The sequence below is a fragment of the Ceratotherium simum genome, chromosome 22, assembly GCF_057802395.1.
Source record: "Ceratotherium simum simum isolate JZ-2026a chromosome 22, ASM5780239v1, whole genome shotgun sequence".
In the NCBI taxonomy this organism is placed as follows: domain Eukaryota; kingdom Metazoa; phylum Chordata; class Mammalia; order Perissodactyla; family Rhinocerotidae; genus Ceratotherium; species Ceratotherium simum.
This window is the reverse complement of record NC_141921.1, coordinates 41462714-41489186: the sequence shown is the minus strand read 5'-3', so window position 1 is coordinate 41489186 and position 26473 is coordinate 41462714. Positions and strand designations below refer to the sequence as shown.

Here is a 26473-nt window from a genome sequence, read left to right as displayed (position 1 = left end):
TCTGCTTATTTCGTACAAACTCATTTTAGCATGTCAGAAAAGTACTTACTGGGGGCTTGCCCGGTGGTAGAGTGGTTAAGGTCACACAGTCTGCTTCAGTGGCCTTGGGTTCGTGGGTTTGGATCCCAGGTGTGGACCTACACACCAGTCATCAAGCCATGCTGTGGCGGTGTCCCGTATACAAAATAGAGGAAGATTAGCACAGATGTTAGCTCAGGGACAATCTTTTATTTTTGTGAGGAAGATCAGCCCTGAGCTAACATCTGTCGCCAATCCTCCTCTTTTTGCTGAGGAAGACTGGCCCTGGGCTAACACCCGTGCCCATCTTCCTCTACTTTATATGGGACGCTGCCACAGCATGGCTTGGCAGGCGGCGCGTCGGTGCACGCCCGGGATCTGAATCCTGGGCCGTTGCAGCACAGCGTGTGCATTTAACTGCTACGCCACCAGGCCGGCCCCAGGGACAATCTTCCTCAAGCAAAAAGAGGAAGATTGGCAACAGATATTAGCTTAGGGCCAATCTTCCTCACCAAAAAAAGAAAAACACTTACTGAAATTCCCAGTTAGATATGTTCCTTTTTAGTCTAACAGTTAATAACATGGGGAGAGAGAGTTTTTGAAGGAGGATGTACATAAGATTTGATTGTAAGATCTTATGACTGACAATAAGAGCGATAAATAGCTGATGTTTGTTGAATGCTCATGCATCAGCCTGTGCTAATCTCTTTATATGTTTGTTCATTTTGTTCTTATTAGTAACCTAAGAGGTATCTAATATTATTAACACCATTTTTCCAGATAAAGAAATAGAGATTTAGATAGGTTAAGTCATTTCTTTTGGGTTATACAGTTAGGAAGGAGTACAATGTGGACCTCAGACTTGATGTGTCTGCCTTCAGTATGTACTCCATGCTCTTAGCCATGATATGATTTTACCTCCCAGTGTTAGGACTATGTTTATGTGGGGAAATTAAACTGGCAAAGGCTATTCCTGCTATGTGTCTTACTGGCCCTTTCCTGAATAGCTGTAGCTCTTTTGAATTTTCTAAAGGGTGTGGCAATGAGTTCATTAAAATAACTTAGATGGAAGAACTCCAAAGATTATTACAGAATATATAAATTTGAGCAGTTACTATTTGAAAGAGAGTGACTAGGGTGGTAGTCCTTACCAGGACTTTGCCAAGCACCTCAACTCTGTTCAGAAAGTAATAGGAAAACTATATTTGTTGGTAATGCCTAAACTCAAATAATGTTATTATTTTCAGATTACCATCTCCATATTTTTCTTCATTTGTTTTACTTCTCACTCGTCCATTTACTCACTATTACTAACCTAAACATTCTGAACCGAAAATATTTGATTCAGTGAGTGGGAATGGGTAAGGAGAAGAGTGAGGACGAGACAGTGAGAACCATAGGACCATGTTCGTGTCGTAACCTTGGGCTCAGGACCCAGAGTGGGGGTGTTTGGACGAAGGGTTAGAGGGCAAGTTGTCCATATATCACCTCCCTTACAGCCGCTCAGATGAACCAGATTTAGTGATCAGAGCAGAGGGTAAAACCAAAGCAGCAGTGTCTGGTAGTGGAAAAGGAAGAGCGCTGCCAGGTTCACGCAGGTGTCATAGACGTATCTTCAGCCAGAGCTGATGACTGAGAACGTGCTCATTTACCTTGCTAGAGGGAGCCCTCCTGTTGGAATAATAGGCCTTACTGCCAGAGGCTGCTTTGATAGGGAGAAATAGGCTTCCACTTATGTACTTTTTAAGATAGTAAAAGTAAAAGCACCATGGTCTTTCACAGTAGGCCTAGTAGACAACTAGTGACTTGGGTCTTAATGAAGAAAATCTGTTTTTGTAGTTGAGTGATGAGCATTTTGCTGTTCACTGAGAAGAGTCTTAAAGAACATAAGAGAAAGATCCATTCGTAAAAGAAAGATTGGTAACTGCTTCTAGAATTTCTTATTCACTTTTCCTTAGTAAGAGGTATTTATAATTAATATGACTAGATACTAAATAAATGTATCAGAACTTGTGTTTGCACGTGAACGAGGTCCCCATGGTCACCTCAGAATAGTGCATCTGTGTTCCAACTCTACTGCCATTACTGCCCAAGGGAGAGTTGAATTCCTCCTTGGGAACCATTTTTTGAGCCTATAGTAAGTTCTTTGGAATATATTTGTTTGTGATAAATCTTTGTTTTGAGGCCTAAATTTTTTAGAAAGAGATCAGTTAGAGCCAGCATGGGTGATCGAGTGCAATAATACCATTTTTGTTTCTCTGCCCTTCCTAAAAAGGTAAAAGACTGATTTTCTATATCAGATTCATCTATATATGTGGGCTCATGAGCTGACTCTGAAGTTAGCCTCTGAAGACTGCCAAAATATTTCAAGAAATTTTTGCAAAAGAGTTTCTATTTTATTAAGTAAGCCAAATAACAGCACATAGTTGGTAGCATTTTAATGAAAAAATTTCCCTGTATTTGTTTTTGAGGATTTGATTTTAAGTGGCAGTGCATACAAGGATCGCTTTTTCTTCAAGGTATAATATAGTTTTTTGCCTCCTGTTTATTCTGAAAAACCTTACGGGATTCAGCAGTCAATTCACACTCATATGCTTAAAAAAGAAATTTTTAAAAAGTGAACCCTTAAAAATATCTCATTGCTTATGAAAGCCTCCCTATCACCTTTTTTTCCCCATGAATCACTTCTCTCCTGTGTAGAGAAGTCCTTCTTAAGGACCATTAAAAGCAATTTCTTTCTTTCTTTTTTTTTTTTAGCTCTAGGTAGTACTTTCTTGGTGATCTTATTTTATTGCCTTAAATCGTAGAAAACCTTTATCTTATTGCCAGTGGTTGTTCTGTAGAATTCTATAAGGGCTGCTTGGAGTGTGTCGCTTGTAAAATATTTGTAATCAGATAAACATATCTGTGAAGCTTGCCTCTCTACATGTACAGTCAAGCTCAACTGATCTAAGCGTAGATGAAGTGAATAATTACTTTCTTCACCCAAAATCACTTTGCATTTACCTTTGCCCTTTAGTACATTTGCATGTGTGAGGTTTGTCTAGTGTGCATTCCAGTGGTTAAAGAACAGGAAATAATTCTGAAATCAAAGTTTACAGAGGGGTTCTTTGCCTTCGATTGCTCTGACTCCTGTGTGTTTAGAATTCTTTTACATAAATACATGTCTTAATGAGCGCAGGTTTGAAGTTTTTACATATGCTTTTCCTTTCATTTTTCTCAACCATAGCTTGTACTTAAACCATAATTTCTAAGTCAGTCTTTCAAAAGCTTTGCGTTAATCTCCTCAAGCCATTGATTTATTTAAACCAACTGTAGAAAGGATATAGAGATGAATCAAATGAAAAAGCAACAAATATTCTCTAGAGTTTAAATAAACTAAGCAAGAGGGAAGGTTTTTAATGTTGAAATACTTAAATAATAGCGTTTACCTAGTAATTTGACTTGCAAAAAAATTGCAGACATTAAGGACTGGTTTCTTTCATGGTTACGTATAATTACTACTCAAGATAACTGTGAAGGAGAGCAGTATTATCATCTCCTTTTCAAATGCTGAGAGGAATAAATATACAAGGCAGTACTGGAGGGAAAACCATTTTCCCCCTCCTCCAACTTGCTCTGAGAATGGAGGGATGAGAACAAACCAGTGTCGCAGGGGCCACACAGATATGTAGCTCTAAGGCTTCGGTGAAGAAACCATGGGAAGTTTAAAAGTCAACTATTGAATCATTCTGGTGAAAAAGATTTACGCCTGTTAGCAATTAACTGAAGGTACTAAGTATGTAAGAAAAGTGTGTAGTATTTTCAATAGAATTATAGAGTTTATTTTACTCTGGATTAGCCCTTAATTTTTATGTCCTTGAATAGAAACATAATAGGAATGGCTAACCGCCTGTGTTTTCCATTTTGTTTTCATTTGCACAGTTACTGAGAGAGATGAGAAATGTAAACCCATGAGGGGAGACTTCTAGAAAGTGCAGACACATTACCATAGTTTAATTCCATTGGAATCATATTGCTGTTACACACATTTTCTTAGAACAATAAGCCCCTCCCTTCCAGCCAGACAACATTATATCATATGGCCAGGAGATTTGCTTTTGTTGCATTTGACCTAGATTAAACCACTGGCAGTTAGCATCTTGACATGTGCTCTTAAGCCAAAAGATAATATCTTCCTGCAAAATTGCTATAGTTCTCACCAGGTATTGAATTATATGTAACATCTCTGCAAATAATTACATGTGGCATAAATGTCACGATCCTGTTACCCCTTTGTTTATGGGATCTGGAAGGTCTGGGAAGTGCCAAGTGAGTCTTTGAAGAGCCCAGGAACTGGGATGAACTTCCAGGATGGTAAAGATATCACCCCCATTCCTGCCTTCTGTTTTTATTTTGTTTCTTCCCAGGAATCTGTGCCTTCAGCTTCCCCAACGGGTACGCCCAAACACAGTCTGAGGAAAATGACAAGCACGGAGGAGCCAAAGGGGACCCATTTCCAGGGGCTGTTCGTGATGCCTCCTGCTGGAATGAGTCTAGGCAGCCTGAAGAGTGAGTTTGTGCCAAGTGCCTCGACCAAGCAGCAAGGGCAACAAGCCACACCCTCTGTCGGCCAGGTTTCCAGTAGTCCAGGTAAAAGAGGAGAAAGGAGCTGCATAATGAAGGGAAATTCGTGAGGCCAGTGGGGGAATCTAAGGGGGGATGTAACCTCTACAAGCAGGTGCCCACAAAGTGATAGCATATCTTTAGTGATAATCTGATTTTGATACTGCTTTAGAAGGCTTAACAATCTTAGGATGTAGATTTAGCATTGGGTGACTTCTAAAGTAGGATTGAAATAGCAAGACACAGTGTAAATAAAGAGATTTAGATTGTCTATTAGGACTTTTTTCTTATAGGTCAAGATGGTTGCCACCAGATGGTGACAGCATTACTAGAACAATTCCTGCATCCTTAGACACAGGCTTGCAAGTCACTATTTAATTCTAAAAAAAAAAAAAGAACTCTTTAAAAAAATATTAAGGTGAATTAGGTTAACAATAGAAACACTCCGAGTAACAATTTTTTTATTTTTTTAAATTTTTTTAAATTTATTTTTATTTTATTTTATTATTTTGGTGAGGAAGATTGGCCCTGAGCTAATATCTGTTGCCAATCTTCCTCTTTTTGCTTGAGGAAGATTGTTGCTGAGCTAATATCCGTGCCAGTCTTCCTCTGCTTTGTATGTGGGACACCGCCACAGCATGGCTTGATGAGCAGTGCGTAGATCCATGCCTGGGATCTGAACCCGCTAACCCTGGGCCGCCAAAGCAGAGCGTGTGAACTTAACCCTTACACCACTGGGCCAGTGCCAAATAACGATTTTTAAGACATGAACCGTTCAGTTAATTGGTGCTCTTCTCTAGAATTTAAGAATTAGTCATTCCAGATGAGAGCCTAATTTTGGCCTTTTAGCTTTTAGATGTGTTCTGGATGAGTGATGGTTGGGATAAGTGAGGTGCTGCTCCAAGGAGCTAGAGAAGGAAGCAGAATATTAGATTAGCCACAAAAGTCAGTCCCGTGTGGTTGGACTCTGAGAGATGTGGGACACTAGCTGAGGGAGGCTGCTGAACGTCTTGTTAGCTAGATAAGGGGAGTGGTTCACTCCCTGCGGTACCTTGTAGTCCTAGAGGTGACGGGAAAGTGGTTTATGGTTACTTGATGATGAAATGAGATTATTGTAATCATCCTCATAATATAGTTGCTGAACTCTTATGTGCCAGATATTGTGGCACATTCTTTACATAAATTGTTGCATTTTATCCTCACAATACCACTATAGAGTTTTATTTTTATCCCCCATTTTACAGATGAAGAGACAAAGGCTTAGAGAGATTAAGTAACTTAACTTGCTTGCAGTTATGTACATAGAAAGTGGCAGAGTGGGACTATGAATTTAGGCAGTCTGACTCCAGAACCTGAATTCTTAACCTACGTGCTGTTGCCTGCCACTCTTTAGACAGAACGCATGTAGAGTGTGGAGCAGGGTGCACAGTCAGTGCACTCAATAAATGTCATCTTCTGTTACTGTTGTTAGGATGACGGTGATAATTAGGAATAAGGCCAGCCTTACATAGAAGTGGATGCCTATAATAAGTGATCTGGAATGGTTTATAGAAAGATCTCTTTCCTAACAATGTATCTCCTCCTGATTTGCTGTTTGTTTCTGGAATTCCTCTGTGATTAAGATTGGATAAAGGTAGAGGTTTTCATACTGCTTCTGTGTGTCCCTAGGATTCCATGTTGTTATCCTAGGGAATCTCTGAAGCCCTTTGTTCCCATCCCTAACCCTCTTCTACCAGATCAGTACCACTTTTTCACATATTTATCAATATAGTAAGAAAATCAAGAACTAATTTGTTTAGTGCCTGCTTAATGCCTGGTGTTAGAATATTTTGTTCTCCTGTATATTAACGTGCTGTTAGACATGATTCCTGCTACTGTGTAAATCATTGAGAAAGATATTAAGTCAGCATCTAAATATTGACAGATTAAGATAAATGTTATTGGAAAGACGGCGTGGTGTAGGTTGAAAGAACAGAGAGGACCTAGGTGACATTGATAGGGGAAGGTGACGCCATAGGTAAGACTGTTCAGACAGCAAAGAGCTTGGCATTTTTGGGGAAACAAAAGGCCGGTGAGCCTGAGGCTTCGTGAGCAAGGTGGAGAATGGCTAGAGATGAGGTTGGGAAAGTAGGCAGTGAGCTTATGCAGGGTCTTACAGAGATTTAGGGCAGGTTTATGGAAAGAACTTTGGATTAAACATAGCCATTAAAGTGTATAAAGGAAGAGAATGTTATGGTCTCATTTATTTTTTTAAGGATTACTCAGGTATTTTGTGGGCAGAATAGTTCTGTGAGGGCAGAATGGAATTATGTATGTATATTGGAGGGTAGTTTATGGTGGTCTAGGCAAGAATGAAGGTGGTTTGGATTAGATCAGTGGTACTGGAAATGGTTACACGTGATGTTTGTTAGGAAACAGAATTTTGCTGCCGGAAAATTTTGCAAACCTTTGGGTAACATTATCTCTACGAAAGACCCCTGTTGGATATCCTTGGGAGGAATGTGTGTTAAGTCATTTTAGTCATAAACTATTTAGCCTCAGTGTCCCAGGACTGTAGTGAGACACTAAAGGAATGTGGCACAATATATACCAAGTGTGGAGGGGAACAGGGAGGAAGTGTCCAGCACATGGAGTGTTGCTTAGGGAGGCCTTGGTGCCAGAGTGGAGACTTCTGGACACCCATTTTTCTGAAGCAGGCGCTTCTAAACGTTTTCCAAAGACAGAATGAACTTTCTTTGGCTTTTTAGTTTTGTTCAGGGTCAGCCCTTTCTGGCTCCTATTTTCTTCATTGTCTCTCTTTCCTTGGGTCCCTGTAGAAGACCATGTCTGCCTGCTGGATTGCATTGTTGTGGATCTACAAGACATGGACATCTTTGCTGCAGAGAGACATCCACGAGAGTATTCTAAGGCCTCAGAAGACAGTAGTGGAGATCTGATCTTCCCCTCCTATTTTGTGCGACAGACAGGAGGAAGCCTCTTAACTGAGCCTTGTAGGCTGAAATTGCAGGTGGAAAGGAATTTGGACAAGTGAGTGTTTTACATCCGAATAACTGTCTATTGTAAGTAGACTCTTAATAACTTGGAAATGAGTGCTATTAAGATAAGTCTGGAAAAGCGTAGGTATTCACTTATTTCTTCGTTTATGAAACGTGTGTGAGTCTTTACTATGTACTAGACATGAGGGCTCCTATGATGAAAGAAAAAACTTCTGCCTTCTTGGAGCTTACATTTTGTTGAGGGATATAGGAAAGTAAGGAGATGATTCTAGTTTAGTGTCTAATTCAGTATTATAAACTGTGTTGTAGGATTGCAGCAGGTGCCTTGGAAACCAAGAGGAAGGGATGTGAATTTACCATGGATTTTGGTGGGAGTAGGGAGGTAGTGATTGCAGGGAAAGGATTTGGGAAGAAGTGACATGTGGATTATGTGTTCCAAATGCAATAGGTTCTAGACCTTCTATTGCTGTTTACCCTGGAGCTCCATTTCATCAGAGTAACTGTTTAGATGTGGTTTTGCCTATTTCACTCCATTAAGCGATCTGAAAGTACTCCATAAAGACTAATGAACTGACTCTCATTCACCTTTTAATTCGCCTCAAAACACAGGATGCTTATTTCTGTAGTTTAGAGCATTGCTTCAGTTGTCATTTGTTCCATATCTGGCTGGGAAGCTTCTTGGAAATAAATGTTCCCAGACCCTCCCTGAGACCACCGGAGCCTGACTGTCTTAACAAGGCCCTCTGCTGGTGCTTACGCCACCGGCCCGTGTGCTGGCCTGGGCACTGCTGGTTAGTGTGTGATGTCTTTCAGTTGGGGCATTGATTTTGGAGGAAGCAGCAACATTTGCATCTCAACTCCAGGGAAAGATGTGGTGTAGCTGTGAAGTCACGGAAGAGGTATTCATTTGTAGCGTTTAGAAAAGCCATCTCCTTCCTTGTATGGAGTGTGATTTTTAATCCCTCTTTGGCCACTCCCTGTGCAGTTCTTGGGCTTCGGCAAGTCAATGTCACTTTTTCCCTTCTCTCTGGATTAGTGATATGGTTTAGATGCTCTCACTGGGATTTTTGCATTTGATTCTTACTTGTTACTCAAGTGCTCCCTGGCTGGCGTTCAGTTATGGTTGGCATGAGCTATATTTGATTTTACTGGCTTCACAGTCTTAAGAGGAGCTTCATTATTTAGAAATCGAACACTTTGTTTTCTTTTCAAGAAATGCTTTCCAAAAAAAAAAATGTGCTTCGCTAGTCTGCTTATCTGAACGTTACCCACTTCCATCAGTGTTTATGTGCAGATAATTATACTCTGTTAGCCCAGATGGAAGGTGATAACTGAACACAAGGTATCCCATTAGCTTCTCACACCAAGGAAATAGGAACCCAAGAGAGCACTTGGTAATCTTGTCCAGCTTTTCTTTGTTGATTGCATCCCTGGTCTTTTTTCACTTTATTGTATGTACTTTTTTCTCTATCAACAAAGTAACTTTTTATATTCCTCTTCCGCTTCAAATCCTAACCCTCTGCTTTATATACTCAGAGTGTAGTGCCTGCAGGATCCATGATGCTCACTGCACCCCTGGGGGGGTAGAGAAAAAGCTCTTCAGTGTTGGGATGAGGTATATTACCCCCCAACCCCGGGATCTTCAACTTTGCTCCTGCCCATCTCAGCTAAGACGAGTAACTGATTCTGATTTTTCTCCCAATGTCCCATCTGAGCTCAGCATGAAACACTGGTTTCTGCCTTTAGTTATCACTAAATCTGATGAGTTAAAGAGCTTCTCATTTTTCTTTATTGATTTCCCAACAGTAATGTTTAAGCTATTTCTGAGTCTCATGAGATTTTTCCTTATTGATAGATTACTTGGTTAACTCGTATTAGATTTGGGGCCTTTGTAAATGTGTATTTTGGGAGAAAAGGGGCTTTTTGTAGCTGAAGCATGACACTCAGTCATACCAACTTACTTCATTGGGAGCCACATGAAATTTTTGTCATTGGAAGTTAGAAATTAACTGGTTGGTAATGTAGGTGGGTACATTTTAGCTTTTACATTTCGGTGTGAGCTATATCAATGTTAAGTTAGTAATTTGTTTGTGAAAGTGACCTTTTTTCTTTTTTCATAGGGAAATAAGTCATACTGTGCCAGACATATCTATCCATGGCAATCTCTCCTCAGTTCACTGCTCCCTGGATTTGTACAAATACAAGCTGATCCGTGGTTTATTAGAGAACAACCTTGGAGAGCCCATAGAGGAATTTATGCGGCCTTATGATCTGCAAGATCCAAGAATTCATGTGAGTGAGATCTAATGTGCTTCTGTAACTCTCATAGTCTCAGTTGATGGGCACTCTTTTTATATATTCCTCACATTCAGTTGGGGAAAGAAGATGGAACAACAAACAGATTGGATTTCTTGACATATTAACCTCATTTTTAGGTTGGCATCATCAACTGTAGATTGATCAGCATTTTCCTTTTGCAGACTGTTCTGAGCGGAGAAGTGTACACATGCATGTGTTTCCTCATTGATATGGTAAATGTAAGTCTGGAGCTGAAAGATCCAAAAGTAAAAGAAGGTGCTGGGTCCCTAGCCAGGTATGGCTTTAATTATATTATTTTACAGTAACAGTAATACAAATAATACACATATTTTGCTTGAGCATAGAACAGAGGTTACACAATGGTGGTTCGTGCCTGAATGTGGTCTGCAGAGTGCTTTTTGGTTGGTCTACACAGTGCTTTTTGAAAGTTTAAATTCATTGCTCTATCAGTCAGGACAGCTTAGGTTGTGCTGTAGTAACAGGCACTCCAAAATACCAGTGACTTAGAACAGTGAAGATATTTTTCTCTTCATGCTGCATGTCCATTGTGGGTCTTGGGCTGCTCTGCTCACTGTAGTCACTCCAGCTGACAGAGCAGCCAGCATCTTGACTGCCAGTGAGAAAAACAAGAGCTCTGCCGTGGTCTTGAGTAGCAGTTAAATGCTCTACAAACCTTGTGGCGCTAGAATGTGGTCCCACGCAAGCACAAAGGAGTCAGGAAGTACAGTCTTAACCGTGTGTGTGCATAGGGGGAGACTCAGAGTTATTTGGTGAGCAGCACTGATGACTACCTCACTGGCCAACATTAAAAAATTGGGGAATTTCACATAAAAAGTTTGGATTTCAGCTTCTTTTGAAAAATTGGAAAGTTTGGTAATACTGGACCCGTGTTCTCACTTGGAAGCATCTGGAAGCTGAGTAGCAGCTTGGGCTGCCTTTAGATAGGGCATGTGCTTACCTAGCGATTCACTTATTTATATCATTTGCTTGGTCAGTGTAGACCAGGATTTTGCGATTACCAGTATAGAACCTTCAAGAATGTATTGTATTTTCACACTTGATAACCTTTTCATTTTGATCTCCTGACAGTCATGTAAGGTTGAGCAGTTATAATTCCTATTTTCCAGATAAGAGTTTTTGATTAGCATAAGATCATATGGCTGGAAAAGTGATTCGATATTGGAAAACAGGACCTCCAGGCTAGTAATTTCTCCACTGAAGCACTCTGTCTTCTATTTTGTCTTTTCCTTGAAAGTCCATCCTGGTCTGCATCTAACTCAGCTGATGAGAACATGGTCTAGTGAAGCTGGGGTCCCAGACTTATTGTCTTGTAAACCAGCAACTTTTTGTGATGACTGGCTGTGCCCTCAGTTTTTTCCAATATGGAGTAATTCTGTACAGGTTGTCATGATGGTAATTATAAATTCATATGAATTATGAATTACTGAGTAATTATGAATTGCTCATTGCAGCTTTCTCTGTTATTTAAAAAAAGGCAGTCTCAAATGCATTTCCTGCTGGTGGATGAGTTGCATTATTTCTCTATATGTTCTGGTTGTTCCCAGTAAGGTATAGTGGTCCTGTGTAAAAATTCAGCAGACTCTGGAGAGAGACACTTCCAGGCAGGCTAGGAAATGACAGATGAAGGTCTAAAGGGACCCTTGACATCCCTTGGGGATTATTACAAACATGCAGCCTTCTTAGACTTGAGGTGAGAAATGAGAATGCTAATGAACCAAGAATCTAATAAATATGTGGTATTGTTATTCCTGTGGTATATGAAGTTCCTATGGACAAGATTAGCTCTTTGGAAATGGAAAGTAAGAGATAGGGCACAATGACACTAAATCCGTTTTGAGGAGTCTGTTAACAAAACCAATGAAAGATCTCAGAATGAAAGTTATTTTCCTTATAGAATTTAGGTGTATTTATAATTTTGTTCTTTTATCTTGAACTTACATAATTTTTTAAAATAGAAGAGTTGAACCTCTCGTCTGCTTTCTCCCTTTTAGGTTTGACTTCAAGAAATGTAGACTGCTCTACGAGAGCTTTTCCAACCAAACCAAGTCTGTTAACTTGGTTTCCCACTCCATGATGGCTTTTGACACGCGCTGTGCTGGGCAGAAGACCAGCCCTGGCACGACAAACGTATTCAGCTGTATCTTTCAGCCCTCCAAGAACAGCAGCACTACCCAAGGATCCATTCAGATCGAGCTGCATTTCAGGTGGCAGATCCAGACCCTGACCCTGCCTTTCTTTATCGAGACCTTTCCTTTTGTGGCCAGTAGGTGAAGTCCATGTTGGCTTTAGAATATCAAAGGACCGAGGGATCACAAAAAGATAAATAGATGATGGCTTACCAGTGCAGTGTACTGTACTTAACTTATTATTCCTGTAACCTTGCAGTTTCTTTTATTTGCCAAAAGATGTCTCTGTTGCCTTAAAAAAAAATAAAAGTAGTTCAGAATTAAACCAGATCCTTAAAGTCAACCTCCCTGTAAGCTGTAGAGGGTTTTAATATGCAAAGTGACTTGGGGAAGGAAGAAATGATACTGTTTAAGGAGAAAAAAACACTTTTGGCCTATATAAATAATAGAAGGAAAGATGGTTTTGACTTGCATTATCAATTTATCTATCTAATTCTTGCTGACTCACTTCACCATGTAAAAAGAGCTTGAGCCTCTTTGAACTAGATTGTTTTTCTTCCTGGTGGTATGGGAGGCAGTGTTGTGTGTGGAAAGAGTGTATATTTTAGTATCAGACAGATCTGAGCTCAAAACCTCAGTCTACCACTTCCTATCTATGTGTCCTAGGACAAGTTGTTTGATCTCTTTGCAATCGCCTCTTCTATGAAATAGAAAAGAATAACTCTACCCACCTCATAGCATGGAAATAATAATTAAGATAATTCTGGCATACTGCTTGGCACAGATGGTAGCTGTTATTATTCCTGGTGGAGGTTGTGTTATTTTATGATACGCTACTGTAAGATTTTATGACTAAGTGAGCATAGACCTGAAAACTGAAAAATTAGGTCTGATCTAAAGAAAGCCTTCAATGCAAATCCAGAAGGAGGCCTTTGGAACCAATGTCAATTTCATTGTATTAGTGTGTAATGTCATGAGGTATGTTGTAAATATAAACCAGTAAGTAAAAAGGCAGGGAAAAACTTCTTGGTCGGGCAGAAAAAAAAAGAAAAATCATCAAGATTATTCTTGTATTTATATGTTTAAATATGTCTGACATTTCAGTGTACGGCTCAGTGAATTTCTCAGGGTTGGATTATTTTTAGGGAGAGGTCGTGGTCTCTCCATTCGCCTTTAGGAAGTCTAGCAAAGTAGACATTTAAAGTTTTGTGTGAACTTTTTAAAAGTTCAGTAATAGGAGTGCTAGATACCTCTTACTGAGCCTTACCATGAGCCAGACACTTACCTAACTTTAATTCTCACAAGTCTGCAAAGTGGGTGACTTCTTCCCCATTTTACAGAGGCAGAAATAGAAGCTTGGAGGGGGTGAGTAACTCTTTTAAGGTCACACAGCCAGTAAGTGAAGTAGTCGGAACTCAAACCTGGGCGTCTGATTTCAAAGCCCGTGTCCTTTCTGACAGTCTTTAGGCCTGCCACGTTTCTCGTGGTTGGGCCGACTGCAGTCAAGAGGATAAGCTGGCTGTGATTTGCAGTTCCTTTGTTGGAAGATGATGTTTATTTGAACAGGAGGCTTGCATATATTTGATTCATCTGAAGAACAGTTTCTTTTTGGGTTTGTTCTGTTATTATTGATCTGGCTTCCTAAACTATCAGCTGGTTGTCCCACCTATCATATTTTTCATATATAAGCAGCCTGGAAATATTATTCTATCGATATACTAAAGGTATATAATTTCTTGGAGTCAAATGATAAAGTCTTACCTGGGCTCTGGCTAACAGAAATACCATTGTTAGTGAGAGGGTTAAAATGTTCTCTTGATTGGAACTTTTGAACGCTTTCTGTGTCTCAAGAAGAATTGCTCTTCTGTTGGGATTTTGTGTGTCAAATATAAATCACTTCACAGTGTTTAAAGGCTTGAAATATTTTCCAGAAAAGGGATCAGACACACTTTGACTTTCCACTTGGTGCATAGCTCTGACGATCTATGTTCAAAATGGGGTGGAAAAATTTTACTGAGGGCAACATTTTTTCTCTATTACAAAAGGGTAAAGTGTTTCTGTGAAAAATGCTGTGTCTGTATGAAGGAGACATGCTTCATTGTGCCATTTTTCTAGAGGCAGTGAGCCAGGTTTAGGAGAAACAAGAGATTAGAGAAGCCAGCCTTAAAAATATCTCCGAATCGGCTTTTCCTGAATAGAAGCCTCTCTTAGGGGAGGAACCAGGTACATGTAGTAGCTAGAGCCCTAGATTCGCTTTTGGGCTCACAGAACAGAGTTCAACCCAGAAAACTGTATAGAGGTGTTCCTAGCCCATTTTTCTTCTGTCCTCCCCATCTCTGCCTACTACTGTACCAGTAGGGCCTGCATTAGCCCCTGACCACACCATGGTTTGAAGCCAGGCCTAAGAGTCCTCCTTGGGTAATGGGGGCTACAAAACTAATACTCTCTCTCTCCCCCTCTCCCAACTCCACTTCTAGGGTGCTTGGGGATATACCCACAGTAGGGGTCATCTTATTTGTCCTCCTCCTCAGGTTAAAAGATCTGGGCTCTCAGGTCAGTTCCAGCTAGAGAAACCTTCTAGTACTAGTATGTAAATTTGGTGTTTATAGAGAAATGTGATCCTGGACATCAAAGAAAGTGTGTCTCATCGATCTTGAATAGCCCATAGAGAAGGGAACTGACATTTATCAAACCCCTGTTATGTGCCTGGGGCTTCATCTCCTGCAGTGTTAATATTTCTCATCTTCTAAGTGAGGGATAGGTTCAGAGAAGATAGGCGACTTACCTAGGGTAACACAACTTGTGAGTGACGGGTTTGAAGCCTGTGCTTTTTCTACTGCACCAGGATTTCTCAGCCTCAGCACTATTGACATTTTGGGTTAGATAATTCCTAGTTGTAGGGGTGTCCTCTGCATTGTGGGGTGTTCAGCAGCAGCCCTGGCCTCTACCCACTAGATGCCAATAGCAACCCCCTTGCCCCCACTGCGGGGGCATTATGGTTGTGACAATCATAAATGTCTCCAGGGGCTGGCCCGGTGGTGTAGCGGTTAAGTTCACACACTCTGCTTAGGTGGCCCGGTGTTCACAGGTTTGGATCCTGGGTGTGGACCTACACACCACTCATCAAGCCATGCTGTGGCGGCATCCCACATACAAAATAGAGGAAGATGGGCACAGATGTTAGCTCAGGGACAATCTTCCTCACCAAAAACAAACAAACAAAAAGAACAAAACAAACAGAAACCCTCAGACTGCCAAAATTAATAAATTAAGGAAAAAAATGTCTCCAGACATGGCCAAATGTCCCTGGGGGGCAAAAATCACCCCTAGTTGACAACACTAGACTATAGGATGCTGCTTTCTCATAGCATATTCCTTCTTGTTTAAAAATATGGTTACCTTTTGAAAACATACACTGAATGTTTTGTTAAACTAGTGATCAGAGTTTATTGATACTCAAAGCTATCAGTTTAGAAAATACTAGAATGCCACCTGCCCAAACTGACTAATACATTTTCAAGTTAATGAAATATCATATTTCTCCTTTCTTATTTTATTTTTTTGATTTTCTTTCCTGTAGATCTACGAAGGATTCCTCCTGTTTTACAGTCGTTCTCAACAATCTCCGCGTGTTTCTCATATTTGACTGGCTGCTGTTAGTCCATGATTTTCTCCACACTCCCAGTGACATTAAGAAACAAACTAATGTTACTCCTCGCCACCGTAACTCTAGCAGCGAATCTGCTATAGTTCCCAAAGCTGTGAAAAGTGGAGTAGTTACCAAGCGGTCTTCCCTTCCTGTGTCCACTGAAAGGCACCTGGAGGTCAAGGTCAACGTAACAGGTGAGTGTATGTAGGTGTAAGGCACTGATTCTTAGTTTGGATGTTAGGCTCAACATGTGTCTCACAGGATGACTTTCCTGTTGCCGCTCTATTTTGACATGCTCACTTACACATTTGCATCTCTTACAGACCAACAAGCATTGAAGTTCTTGACCTGTGTTTTCAGGTGTGAACTACCTGGCCCACGCTGAAGGCTGCAGGGTCTCGTGTCCCTCTCCTCTGCCCACCTAATGTTCATGCCCAGCCTGAGCATCCGCCTGGGCAGTGGTCTCATTCCCAGTGTTAAATCTGGCTTCAGTTTTCTGTTTGGTCTTTAGGGCCCTGATAGATGGGCCTCACTGAGTTTAGGCAAATTTTGGTATATGAAAATCTCAGTTTAGAAAGTAAATAAGTGAGGAGATTGTTATTTTCTTTACAAAAAGGATATTTTCCTTTAAAAACAGGTTTGGTTTTTGTTTCAACCAGTGAACTCTTCAGTACGTCTGTATGTATTTGTGTTGTTATATTTGTGATATTCCCCATCTGCTGCTCAATGGCTTAGAAGAAGCTGGCTAGCACAATGCGTTTTAAATTGATTTAGTTTCCGAAGTTCCAAACTATACACGGTTTTTGATGAAAACACACGGTGTATAAAGCAAAGTAAATTTGCCATGTATAAATGAGTAGAAAACTGTCTGCATTACTAATTTCAAAAAAATCTACCTTAAATTAGTCTACATTCTTTGTAAACAACTTGAGCAGCTACATAGATGACATAGTGCCTTATGCTCCCTGACCAACATTAGTATCTGCATCTACTTCCTGGGATTTTAAAGCAGGTCATCCTTGGAGAAGGGATGATTTCCTGGGCTTCTGAATATCTGTTAGGCCTCCCAGGAGACCTAGCTTAGAAATATATTTTAAAGAGAGATGCTGCATTCCAGTCTTTTCTGCCTGTGCAGTGCTCTGTTGGCTCAGCTGTGCCTGGCCAGATACAGAGAATTTGTTCAGGACAACAGTGAAGCAGAATGTCGACAGGCATCCTGGAGAACAAATCTTACTGTTAGTGTCCGCCTTGGTGGACACGTGCTGCCTGGTTTGTGGCAGCCTGGGGCTTTCCACCTTCCCAGCTTTGGCTTGGCTGACAATGCTGTCCTTTCCAGGCACGGAGTTTGTGGTCGTGGAGGATGTGTCCTGCTTTGATACCAATGCCATTATTCTCAAAGGCACCACAGTGCTTACCTATAAGCCCCGATTTGTTGATCGTCCCTTTTCAGGAAGTTTGTTTGGCATCGAGGTAAGGAGTCTATGTGTTAATCAAAACACTACATGTTTGGCTCGAGGGAAAAGCATCTGGAAGAGAATTTTACCTCCTAAACTTGCATTGGGGGAAAGAATTAATGGAATCGGAGGACCCTGGCCCTCTTCTCTTCCTTTTCTCCTCAGATCTACCAGGTTATTCTAATGTGTGAATGCAGCCCTCTGATGTCAGGCTGTAAATGTGTGGGGGGACTTGACCTCTTTCTCGAATACCCTCCCTCCCTCAAGAAGTTCACGGAGACTCTTCTAGTGCCTATGACCCTGTCAGGCCCCTTGTTGTGTCCACTAGTCCAGCAGGTCTCGTCCCTGGTAGACGTGTAAAGGTGAGGACGTGGTCCTGGTTTCCCCGCATTCCCTCCCCACGTTGAGTGGGAAGTGTCCCTGGGAAGAGCTGGGGCTTTGTGGTCATGGAAACTTGTTTATTAAAGGTGTTAAGGATTTTATATATTATTCTTTTATGCATATGTGATCTATAAAAGGGCAACTCTAGGGGCTGGCCCTTGGTGTGGTGGTTAAGTTCAGCATGCTCTGTTTCGGAGACTGGAATTCGCGGGTTCGGATCCTGGGTGCAGAGTTACACCACTCGTCAGCCATGCTGCGGTGGTGACCCACATATAAAGTAGAGGAAAACTGGCACAGCTGTTAGCTCAGGGCTAATGTTCCTCAAGCAAAAAAGGAGGAAGATTGGCACAGATGTTAGCTCAGAGCTAACCTTCCTCACCAAATAAAAAAAAAAGGGCAACTCGAGAGAGTCATGCATAACCTAAAAGAGTGAATTGCTAATAGTGGTGCCTTAGGCTCTGATTTAATCTCTTGAAGGAGAGAATTTGCATTGGGGTGGCCCTTTGTAGCCTGAAAATTACCTTATACAATATTAAGCAAGAACTGCTCTGCCTCTTTTTAAGCCAGGGTTGGTGGAGACAGAAGGAGAAACCAGGCAGATTATCATCTCTATCAAGTCTTCTTAATTCACTGATCTCAGCGAACATTCCGCTTGTTTTAACATTAGCATATTTGGTCAGAGTTACTCATCATTTCCTTTCCCTTTACACTTGAACTTTTCATGCCCTGTTCTTTCCAGTGGTATTTCAGAGGTTGAATGAACGAAACTTGTTTTCACTGTCAGCGGCATGTGGTACTGTTTTTTCTGGTCAGATATAGCTGAATAAAGCTTGTGGCGATTTCACTTCTTGACCACTTGTTTCTCTCGTGTGGAGAAACCTCAGTGTGAGAGGAAGGATTTATGTGCTGGTGTGATGTCAGTCGATTATGAAATTGCAGTTCATCTGCTTCCCAAGCCACCACAATACCTGCTTTGAATGGAAAATCTTGGTGATTGATTAATGAACTGTCAGGTACAATTGGGTTTTGTGTAGCAGAAACCCCTGAAGAAAAAAGGAAAATGAAACTCTCCTGCTCCAAAGTCTTAGAAAAACTACATGGAAAAACATTTGAGATTCCTGGAAACTCCTTTCAGTCTTGTCCTTTAGGTAGCACAGTTGGATCTGAATTTTAAGACCTCTTTGATACATCATTGGGGGAGAATTTATAGAGAAGGCTAAATGAGTTAATTTTGAATATAGCAAAGGACCTTCCTGTCACATGCTTTTCAGTAGCACTTGAAAATAACAAAAAAAAAGGGAAGGAGTGAGGGAGACCAAAATGAATGCTTTCTTCTTTCTTCTGTACTCTTTTTGAGCATACAAAATAATTTGGTCCTATAATGGGAGTCTTCCCTCCTTCCTCTCTCCCCATAAATATATTTGTTTTAAACTTGTTATTATAGAACATTTCAAACATACGAAGTAAACAGAAGAAAATAATGACCTCCTATGTACCTATCACCCAGCTTCAATAGTTAATTTATTTTCAATTATGAAAGTAACAACTATATTACATAAAATTGGGGGAGATGAGGGAAAAATCACTATCTCACTGTACATAATCTCTTGACATTTTGATGTGTCTCATTCCTTAAAGTCATGGTGTAATATTATTTTCATTGGGCTGCTTTTTTATGTAGTCTGTGTTGTAACTATCTTCCTGTATTCCATATGGTCTTTTTTTTTTCTTTTTTTTTCGGTGAGGAACGTTGGCCCTGGGCTGACATCTGTGCCCATCTTCCTCTAGTTTGTATGTGGGATGCCTACCACAGCATGGCTTGGTGAGCAGTGCATAGGTCCACGCCCAGGATCCGAACCTCCGAACCCTGGGCTGGTGAAGCGGAGCACTCGAACTTAACTACTATGCCACCGGGCCGGCCCCTCCATATGGTCTTTTGAACTGTTACTTTTATTTATTTATTTTTTTATTATTATTTTTTTTTTTTTTTGAGGAAGATCAGCCCTGAGCTAACATCCGTGCTAATCCTCCTCTCTCTGCTGAGGAAGACCGGCTCTGAGCTAACATCTATTGCCAATGCTCCTCCTTTTTTTTTTTTCCCCCCAAAGCCCCAGTAGATAGTTGTGTGTCATAGTTGCACATCCTTCTAGTTTCTGTATGTGGGACGCGGCCTCAGCACGGCCGGAGAAGCGGTGCGTCGGTGCACACCCGGGATCCAAACCCAGGCCGCCAGTAGCAGAGCACGCGCACTTAACCGCTAAGCCATGGGCCAGCCCTGAACTGTTACTTTTAAATGGCTGCAAAATATTCCATTGAGTAGATGTGATATAACCTTGGTTGCTCTTAATTTTTTTATTAACTATTAAATAATGATTCAGTAAATGTTTCTATATTTTGCATTATTTCTTTAGGTGAGTTTTAAAAAAAAAAGTAGGATTATTGGATCAAAGAGTGTGAGATTTGTAAGCCTTTTGTTCTATATTGCTAAACTACCTTTCGTATGGTGAACCACTGTACATGCTCTTGGCAATGGATGAGAGTCCCAGCCTCACTGTTCACAGTGTTTGTTTCAGCCATTGTTATGGGTCTTGTGATAATACAGGGCTGATTGCTTCTGAGATAGTCTCTCTTTCTGCTGAGGTTAGACTTGTCCTAAGTCAGACATTAATTCTTGCCACATTGCATTTTATTCTATAGGTGTTTTCATGCCGACTAGGGAATGAACATGATACAGCTCTCTCAATTGTTGATCCAGTACAAATTCAGGTGGAGCTGGTGGGGAATTCTTCCTATCAGAACAGTTCAGGATTGATGGATGCATTCAATAGTGAAGACTTTCCACCTATCTTAGAGGTAATGATGAAAAATCAGTGTAACACATTCATACACTCTCAAACGCTTTCCTTTGCATAAACTACTTATTTGCTCTGCTGAGCTCAACAACATTTTGGTTACTTTAGCAAAACCAAGATAAAAATGACGTTGTCTCTGTCCTAGAAGATCTTGCAGTATTGTGGAGGATAAAACACCTTTTAATTGTCAGGTATTATGTTGAAGTTCTACAAAAGTTTACAGAGAGCAGGACTCAACGTAGGTAGGAATGTTTATTGTGAGTGGAACTCAAGGTAAGGTGAGTCTGAGCGGAGGAGTGGGGGTGTAGGATGTAAACAGGCAGAGAAGGAGAGCATTCCACGTTAGAAGGCAGCAAAGTCAGGGGCGGAAATGGCCCAGCAGACATGAGACAGAGCAAGGTCTCACCAGAACAAAGAGGTATGTAGGGGAGTGAGGAGGATGGAAGGTGAAGTCAGGCAAGGACAGCTTAAGAATTTGGTGTTTTATTTCTTTGGTAGAGGGGGAATGATGAAGTAATTCATTTGAACCATAGGAGATTGAAAGAGAAAAGCTATTCTGGTTTTCAGCCTTTACAAAAATTAAAGATGAGTAAATAAATAAAGCACCATACTCAGACATTCAAGTAGTCATCCCATTTTTAAAGTGGTCCAGTGTGGGTGTCTGTATGGCTTTTATCAGTGGTAGCTATATTGCTGATCTCTGAGGAAGACTGGATTTTTGGAAATATTAGTGTGGAACTTGACTCATTTAAGGTTATGTCTGAATAAAGAAGAGAGAAATTTTGTTGATTGGTCAGTTTGTTTCGGAGATTTAAAAAATTAAATAGATCAAAGCAAAATAGGTGAAGAAAATGTTGCTAATAGGTGATCATGTCTCCCCCGGAGCTATTCTTTGATCCTCTGCTTAAATGATTAATATACTTGTATGAAAATCATCCCACTGAAATATTAATTCTAGTACTTTGCCTAGCTTAGTATTTTTTATTTGCTGCAGTTTTGTGAACATTTGACCTCATAGCTGAGACATCTTGCCTTATGGCTATTAGTGCTTAATTTTTAAATCTACCCAGTCTTCAAAATGAGAAATTTAGTGTAGTGTCTGTTGGACTTCTAGAACTTGCATTAGGAATTATGCGTTTAAGAGATGTGGACACAAAACCAAATGCAACTTTAAAAACTGCCACTTTTTTAATTTTGTTAGATTCAGTTACAAGCTCTGGATATCAGGCTCTCCTATAATGATGTTCAGCTGTTTCTTGCCATTGCAAAATCCATCCCAGAACAAGCTAATGCTGCTGTGCCAGATGCAGCAGCCTTGGAGGCCAGTTCCGTGAGCAGTTACCCTCCGGGTGCGCCTCGAGTTGGAGAGGAAGTCAAAGAAGGGACAAGACATACCTTAGATCCTATCTTGGGTAAGTGTTTATAAAACTCACTCAGTCTTCTAATAACTCTCTTTCTTTTTAACTTTTAAGATTTTCTTTTGCGCAATTAAATTGTTCAGGGTATAATTGTATGTCATTAAGTATAATTGTAAGTCATAAGTATGACTCTAATTTTTTTTATTTAAAAACAAACAAAACACCCCAAACCAACTGTTCTAGCCTACACTGTTTTTCCTTTTACAGTTTCTTCCAAAGTTATATGAATAATGCTAAGGTTTAGTTTTAAACTTGGAGTTTTCCTCCAAAGTTATGTGGATATTACTAAGTTTTACTTTTAAGCTTTTAAAAACTTAGGGAAAAGACTCTTAAAATTTTCAGGGTATACTTGATAAAAGTCTCCAATTAGGAGCCCATTTTTGCCTAGAGAAATGAAATGTATTAATCACCAGTTTCTGAATTTCTTTTTTTTTCTTAAATTACTCTATAGATTAACTTACATAAAGTTATTTATAAAAATCATATACCGTTTTGTTCCCTAGAGTTACAGCTGGCTAGACTGCAGGAGCTGGGATTCAGCATGGATGATTGTCGCAAAGCTCTTTTGGTGTGTCAAGGTAATTTGAATGAGTGTTTCCGTTATCTATTCTTTCTTAATAATATACTTCTTTTCTGTTTCCTCCCCTACTCCCGCAAGGTGACTTGGAGAGCTGGAGTGTATTCTGAAGACCCTCCATGGTCTTCTGTGGGCCAGTAATAATAATAAGCAGCAGTATTTTATAGTTGATAAGAATATGGGCTCTGGAGCTGATTGCCTGGCTTCACATCCTTACTCTGCCGCTTACTGGCTACTTATCAGTGACTTGGGCAGGTTACTTCATCTCTCTGTACCGGTGCTTCTTTATCTGTAAAATGAGGATAAGGGGACTTCCCTTGGAGCTTTGATTTAAATAAGACACTGTATGCAAAGCACTGAAGTGCCTGGCACACAGCAAGTGCTCTCTAGATGTTAGCCACTGTTACTGGTGGTAGTGGTAATGGTGGCGATGCTGATAGTCATGGCCATTTACTGAGCTCCTATATGCCTAATCTTGTGTTTTCCTGTTGAATCCTCGTAGCTCTTGGAGGTAAGCATTCTTCCCACTTCAGATGAGGAAACGGGCTCAGATAGGTTAAGGTCATCTGTTAGTGAGGGGCTAAGATGAGTTTAAGGCCAGGTGTGACTGTGTTCTTTCCACTGCATCACACTACCTTCCCAGCTCCCTCTGTGTTCCCCTTTCTCTTAAAAAAGAGAGATACCGCAAAAGCTGTATTTTCTTCCAGTCTACACTTTCGAATACCTTCTCTCTTTCTATTTCTCTATGTGCTGTGTATATATATATACATATATATACACACACACACACACACATAGTATTTTGTACATTGATAGATTGTATTGCAAATACAGTTTTATAGCCTTTTTTACAATACAATTTTATTGAATAATTACAATTTTATGATGATATACTTAGTATCAGCATCTTCCCATGTCATTAAAATTATTTGTAAACATTGATCCTTTACATTGACTTAAGGATATATAATTTATTTAACTATTTTCAGTTGCTTTTCATTCTTTGAATATTATACACAGTTCTGTAATAAACATTTTTCGCTGTGAACTTTCGTCTACGTCTTTTAAGTATTTTCTTAGTAGAAAGACCTAGTACTGTAAATACTGGATCAAAGGGTGTAGATATATTTTTTGGGCTCTTTATTGAATTGACAAATCTTCTAAAAAGATTGTTCCAGGTTATACTCTGACCATTTATGTTTGAAAATGTTGGTCTCACCACATAATTGTTTGCATTAACTATCATCTTTTTCCTTCTGAAAAAATGACAGTAGACCTAGTTATCTTGTGTTCCTTCCTTAGTTTTGTTTTTACCTAGTCATCATTGCTTTGTTTTAATTTTTAACTTTATACCCCTTAATGTTTACATTTTCTTTTCTTTTTACTCTTTCTTTAACAATTCAAACACATTTTTTTTTAATTTCTAAGAGCCTTTTGGATTTTTGTTTGTTCATTTTTATTTCTTTAGTAACTAAGGTTTAGTTCTGTCAATAATAAAGACAATAGTAGCAACTATTGTTAATAGAGCCTTTGTTCTATGCCAGGCTCTGCTCTGAGAACTTTACCTGTACTTGTTTGTTTCCTCCTCGTGTCAGTCCTGTAAGTGGGTGCTGTCGGGCACAGAGAGATAATATAACTTGCCCAAGACCCAACATCCAGTGAGTGCCAGGATCGGAAGCCAGACCATCTTGCTCCAGAGCCCATGCCCGTAACTGCTTACCACTTCTCGGAGTTTATAAGTATGCGGTTGCATTTCTTTTCTTTTCTTTTTTCTTTTTAGCAATCTGGCTGTGTTCAGGGGGCTGTTATTTAACAGTTATATATTACACACATGCAATTCTCATTGCTCTGTGTTCTCAAGGAATTTGTGATTGGTTGAGAAAACAAAGTATGTACAAAATAAGACATTTGAGAACAATTACAAAGCAGCACACCAGTGTATGCAAAACTACATAGTGAAGATTAAGGACTTAAGTGCCACGTGGCACCTAGAATTTAGATCCTCTCCTTCCCCCTCTCTCCTCTTCTTCAACAGATGTCATAATAGAGGAAGGATGGCTTCCTGGAGGCATTTTGAGCCAGATCATGAAAGATGTGGTAAACTTGAGTGGAAGGTGTACAACAAAGAGGGCCTTGTTCTATTTGCTTAAAAGCAGAATTCCTATTATTATGCTATTTTTTTCTTTTTTATGTCTAAGAATGTATCTGGGATCAAGGTTCTCTTGGACTGTCCAGTCGGTCCCTATAAACTGTTTCTCTATTTCCTCTGAGTTGCTTGAGTAGCTGTGGGAACTGGTTGAACTTATTGCCTTTTAATTTCTTTGAAGGCCAATTGAAAAAGGCAGCAAGTTGGTTGTTTAAGAATGCTGAACCTCTGAAGGCTCTTTCCCTGGCCTCTAACAGCCGAGAGAGCCAGGGAACTGTGCCAGCACAGTTAATCTCGGGTGTAGAGATTAAAGCTGAGAGCGTGTGCATTTGTTTCATCGATGACTGCATGGATTGTGACGTTCCTCTCGCCGAGCTAACCTTTTCCCGTGAGTGTTTTCCTGATTTTCAGGTTCATCTTGAGTATTTTCAGTGACTGCTGGATTACTGGGGACCTATCTTTTTTTATGTTAGTCTTGTTCTTCTCTTCTTAGTAGTATGGGTGAAATTTAGATAATGGTTTTACATGTGTTGTTCATTATTTGTGTTTTAAAGAAATGTGTATTTATTTGCCATATATGGCTTTTAGCCTATAGCTTGGGAATAATAGAGATTGTCATTGACGAAATTTCTGTTATATTAACGACTCTAACTAAATAATTCCTGATCTCTCCATTTTGCTTATCTTTTATGTATCTAAAGATTGTAGTAATGACTGTTATTAAAGGCATTTAAAAGATAAGCTCAGAAAATAATGCTTCGACCCTCTGTATCTTTTGCAAATAAAAAACACAGACTCTTATTAGACAGCTCACCTCAGAGTCTCCTCTGCAGGACCAGGTAAGAGGTGAAACACTATTCATCTGAGAGCGGTCCTTCAATAGAAGGGGGACTGGGGCAGAAGTCCTTTGCCCCAGTGATTATGTAAATCACATCATTGCAAGCAGTGTTAGGTGAGGCTTCTGAGAGGAGTAAATGAAAATCGCACTGCTGTGTTTACTTTTAATTTTCCATTGTTTTGGTTTTGCCTGCCTCTTTTCCCTTCAAGGAAAATTTGGTTCTGGGGATTTAATTTGACCTTTTACACATTATAGAGGTTTTCCTTTTCCCTGTGCTTCTGGGCACCACAAGGGCCACTTGATTAAAAGTAACAACTGGAATTTTGACTGTTTCCATGAGTATCTTTTCTGTAGAGAATAATTATTTCTTATTTTTTTATGGTAATCTTACAGTTTTGAGCTAATATTTATCAGGGCATGCTTGCTGTTATCACTCTGCCTTTTTTCAGATACTCAGGTAGAAACATGTTTTTTATGTTCCCATGGGCTTCAGATACAGCCAGGGGCTTGGACTGGGGCGAGGCAAATTGCCTCATGCACAACATTTAGGGATGCCAAAAAACTCAGTAATTAAGATAAATAATAATGTAATGCAATGCTTTTAAAAATCAGAATTGATGTCAAAAAATTCATGATGAACAAAATATCAAATTTTTGTGTGCTTTCCTATGAGAACATCAATATTAACTATAACTAACATCTCTTCAATGTGATTTGTCTGCAAAAGAAAGTTTCGGTTGTTCCTGCCCCACTGCTGCAATAAGATTTGCTTTCGTTGCAGGTCTGAATTTTCTTCAGCATGTAAGAACCAGCCCTGAAGGCTACGCCCACTTTACCCTTTCTGGAGATTATTATAACCGTGCACTGTCAGGTCAGTATAAGCATATATTATTGTGGGATTTAAAAAATACACTTAAATATTTGCCTGGGCCTATTTCAACGTAAATATTACCTGAGAGGAAGGGGGTGGGGCCAGATAGGGAAAGGTTAAAAACAAGTGACGGCCTAAGCACAAAAGATAGAGATTTTTTATTTTTCTAAATACATATCTGATATGTTGCAACTGAATTTTT

General features: G+C 39.9%; 1 protein-coding gene across 9 annotated transcripts in view; it reads left to right on the top strand.

Annotated features, from left to right (window-relative positions):
* The window catches only part of VPS13D (vacuolar protein sorting 13 homolog D), a 255871-nt gene that overhangs the window by 62235 nt on the left and 167163 nt on the right, over positions 1-26473 (top strand). For all 9 annotated transcript variants that reach the window (XM_087446782.1, XM_087446786.1, XM_087446783.1 and 6 more), the window contains 12 exons: positions 4428-4650; positions 7440-7650; positions 9740-9911; positions 10100-10212; positions 11951-12163; positions 15666-15928; positions 17071-17204; positions 20267-20422; positions 21623-21833; positions 22343-22417; positions 24744-24950; positions 26182-26271. In XM_087446782.1, coding sequence (XP_087302908.1) covers positions 4428-4650; positions 7440-7650; positions 9740-9911; positions 10100-10212; positions 11951-12163; positions 15666-15928; positions 17071-17204; positions 20267-20422; positions 21623-21833; positions 22343-22417; positions 24744-24950; positions 26182-26271 — 2068 coding nt within the window. The remainder of the gene's footprint in view (positions 1-4427; positions 4651-7439; positions 7651-9739; positions 9912-10099; positions 10213-11950; positions 12164-15665; positions 15929-17070; positions 17205-20266; positions 20423-21622; positions 21834-22342; positions 22418-24743; positions 24951-26181; positions 26272-26473) is intronic.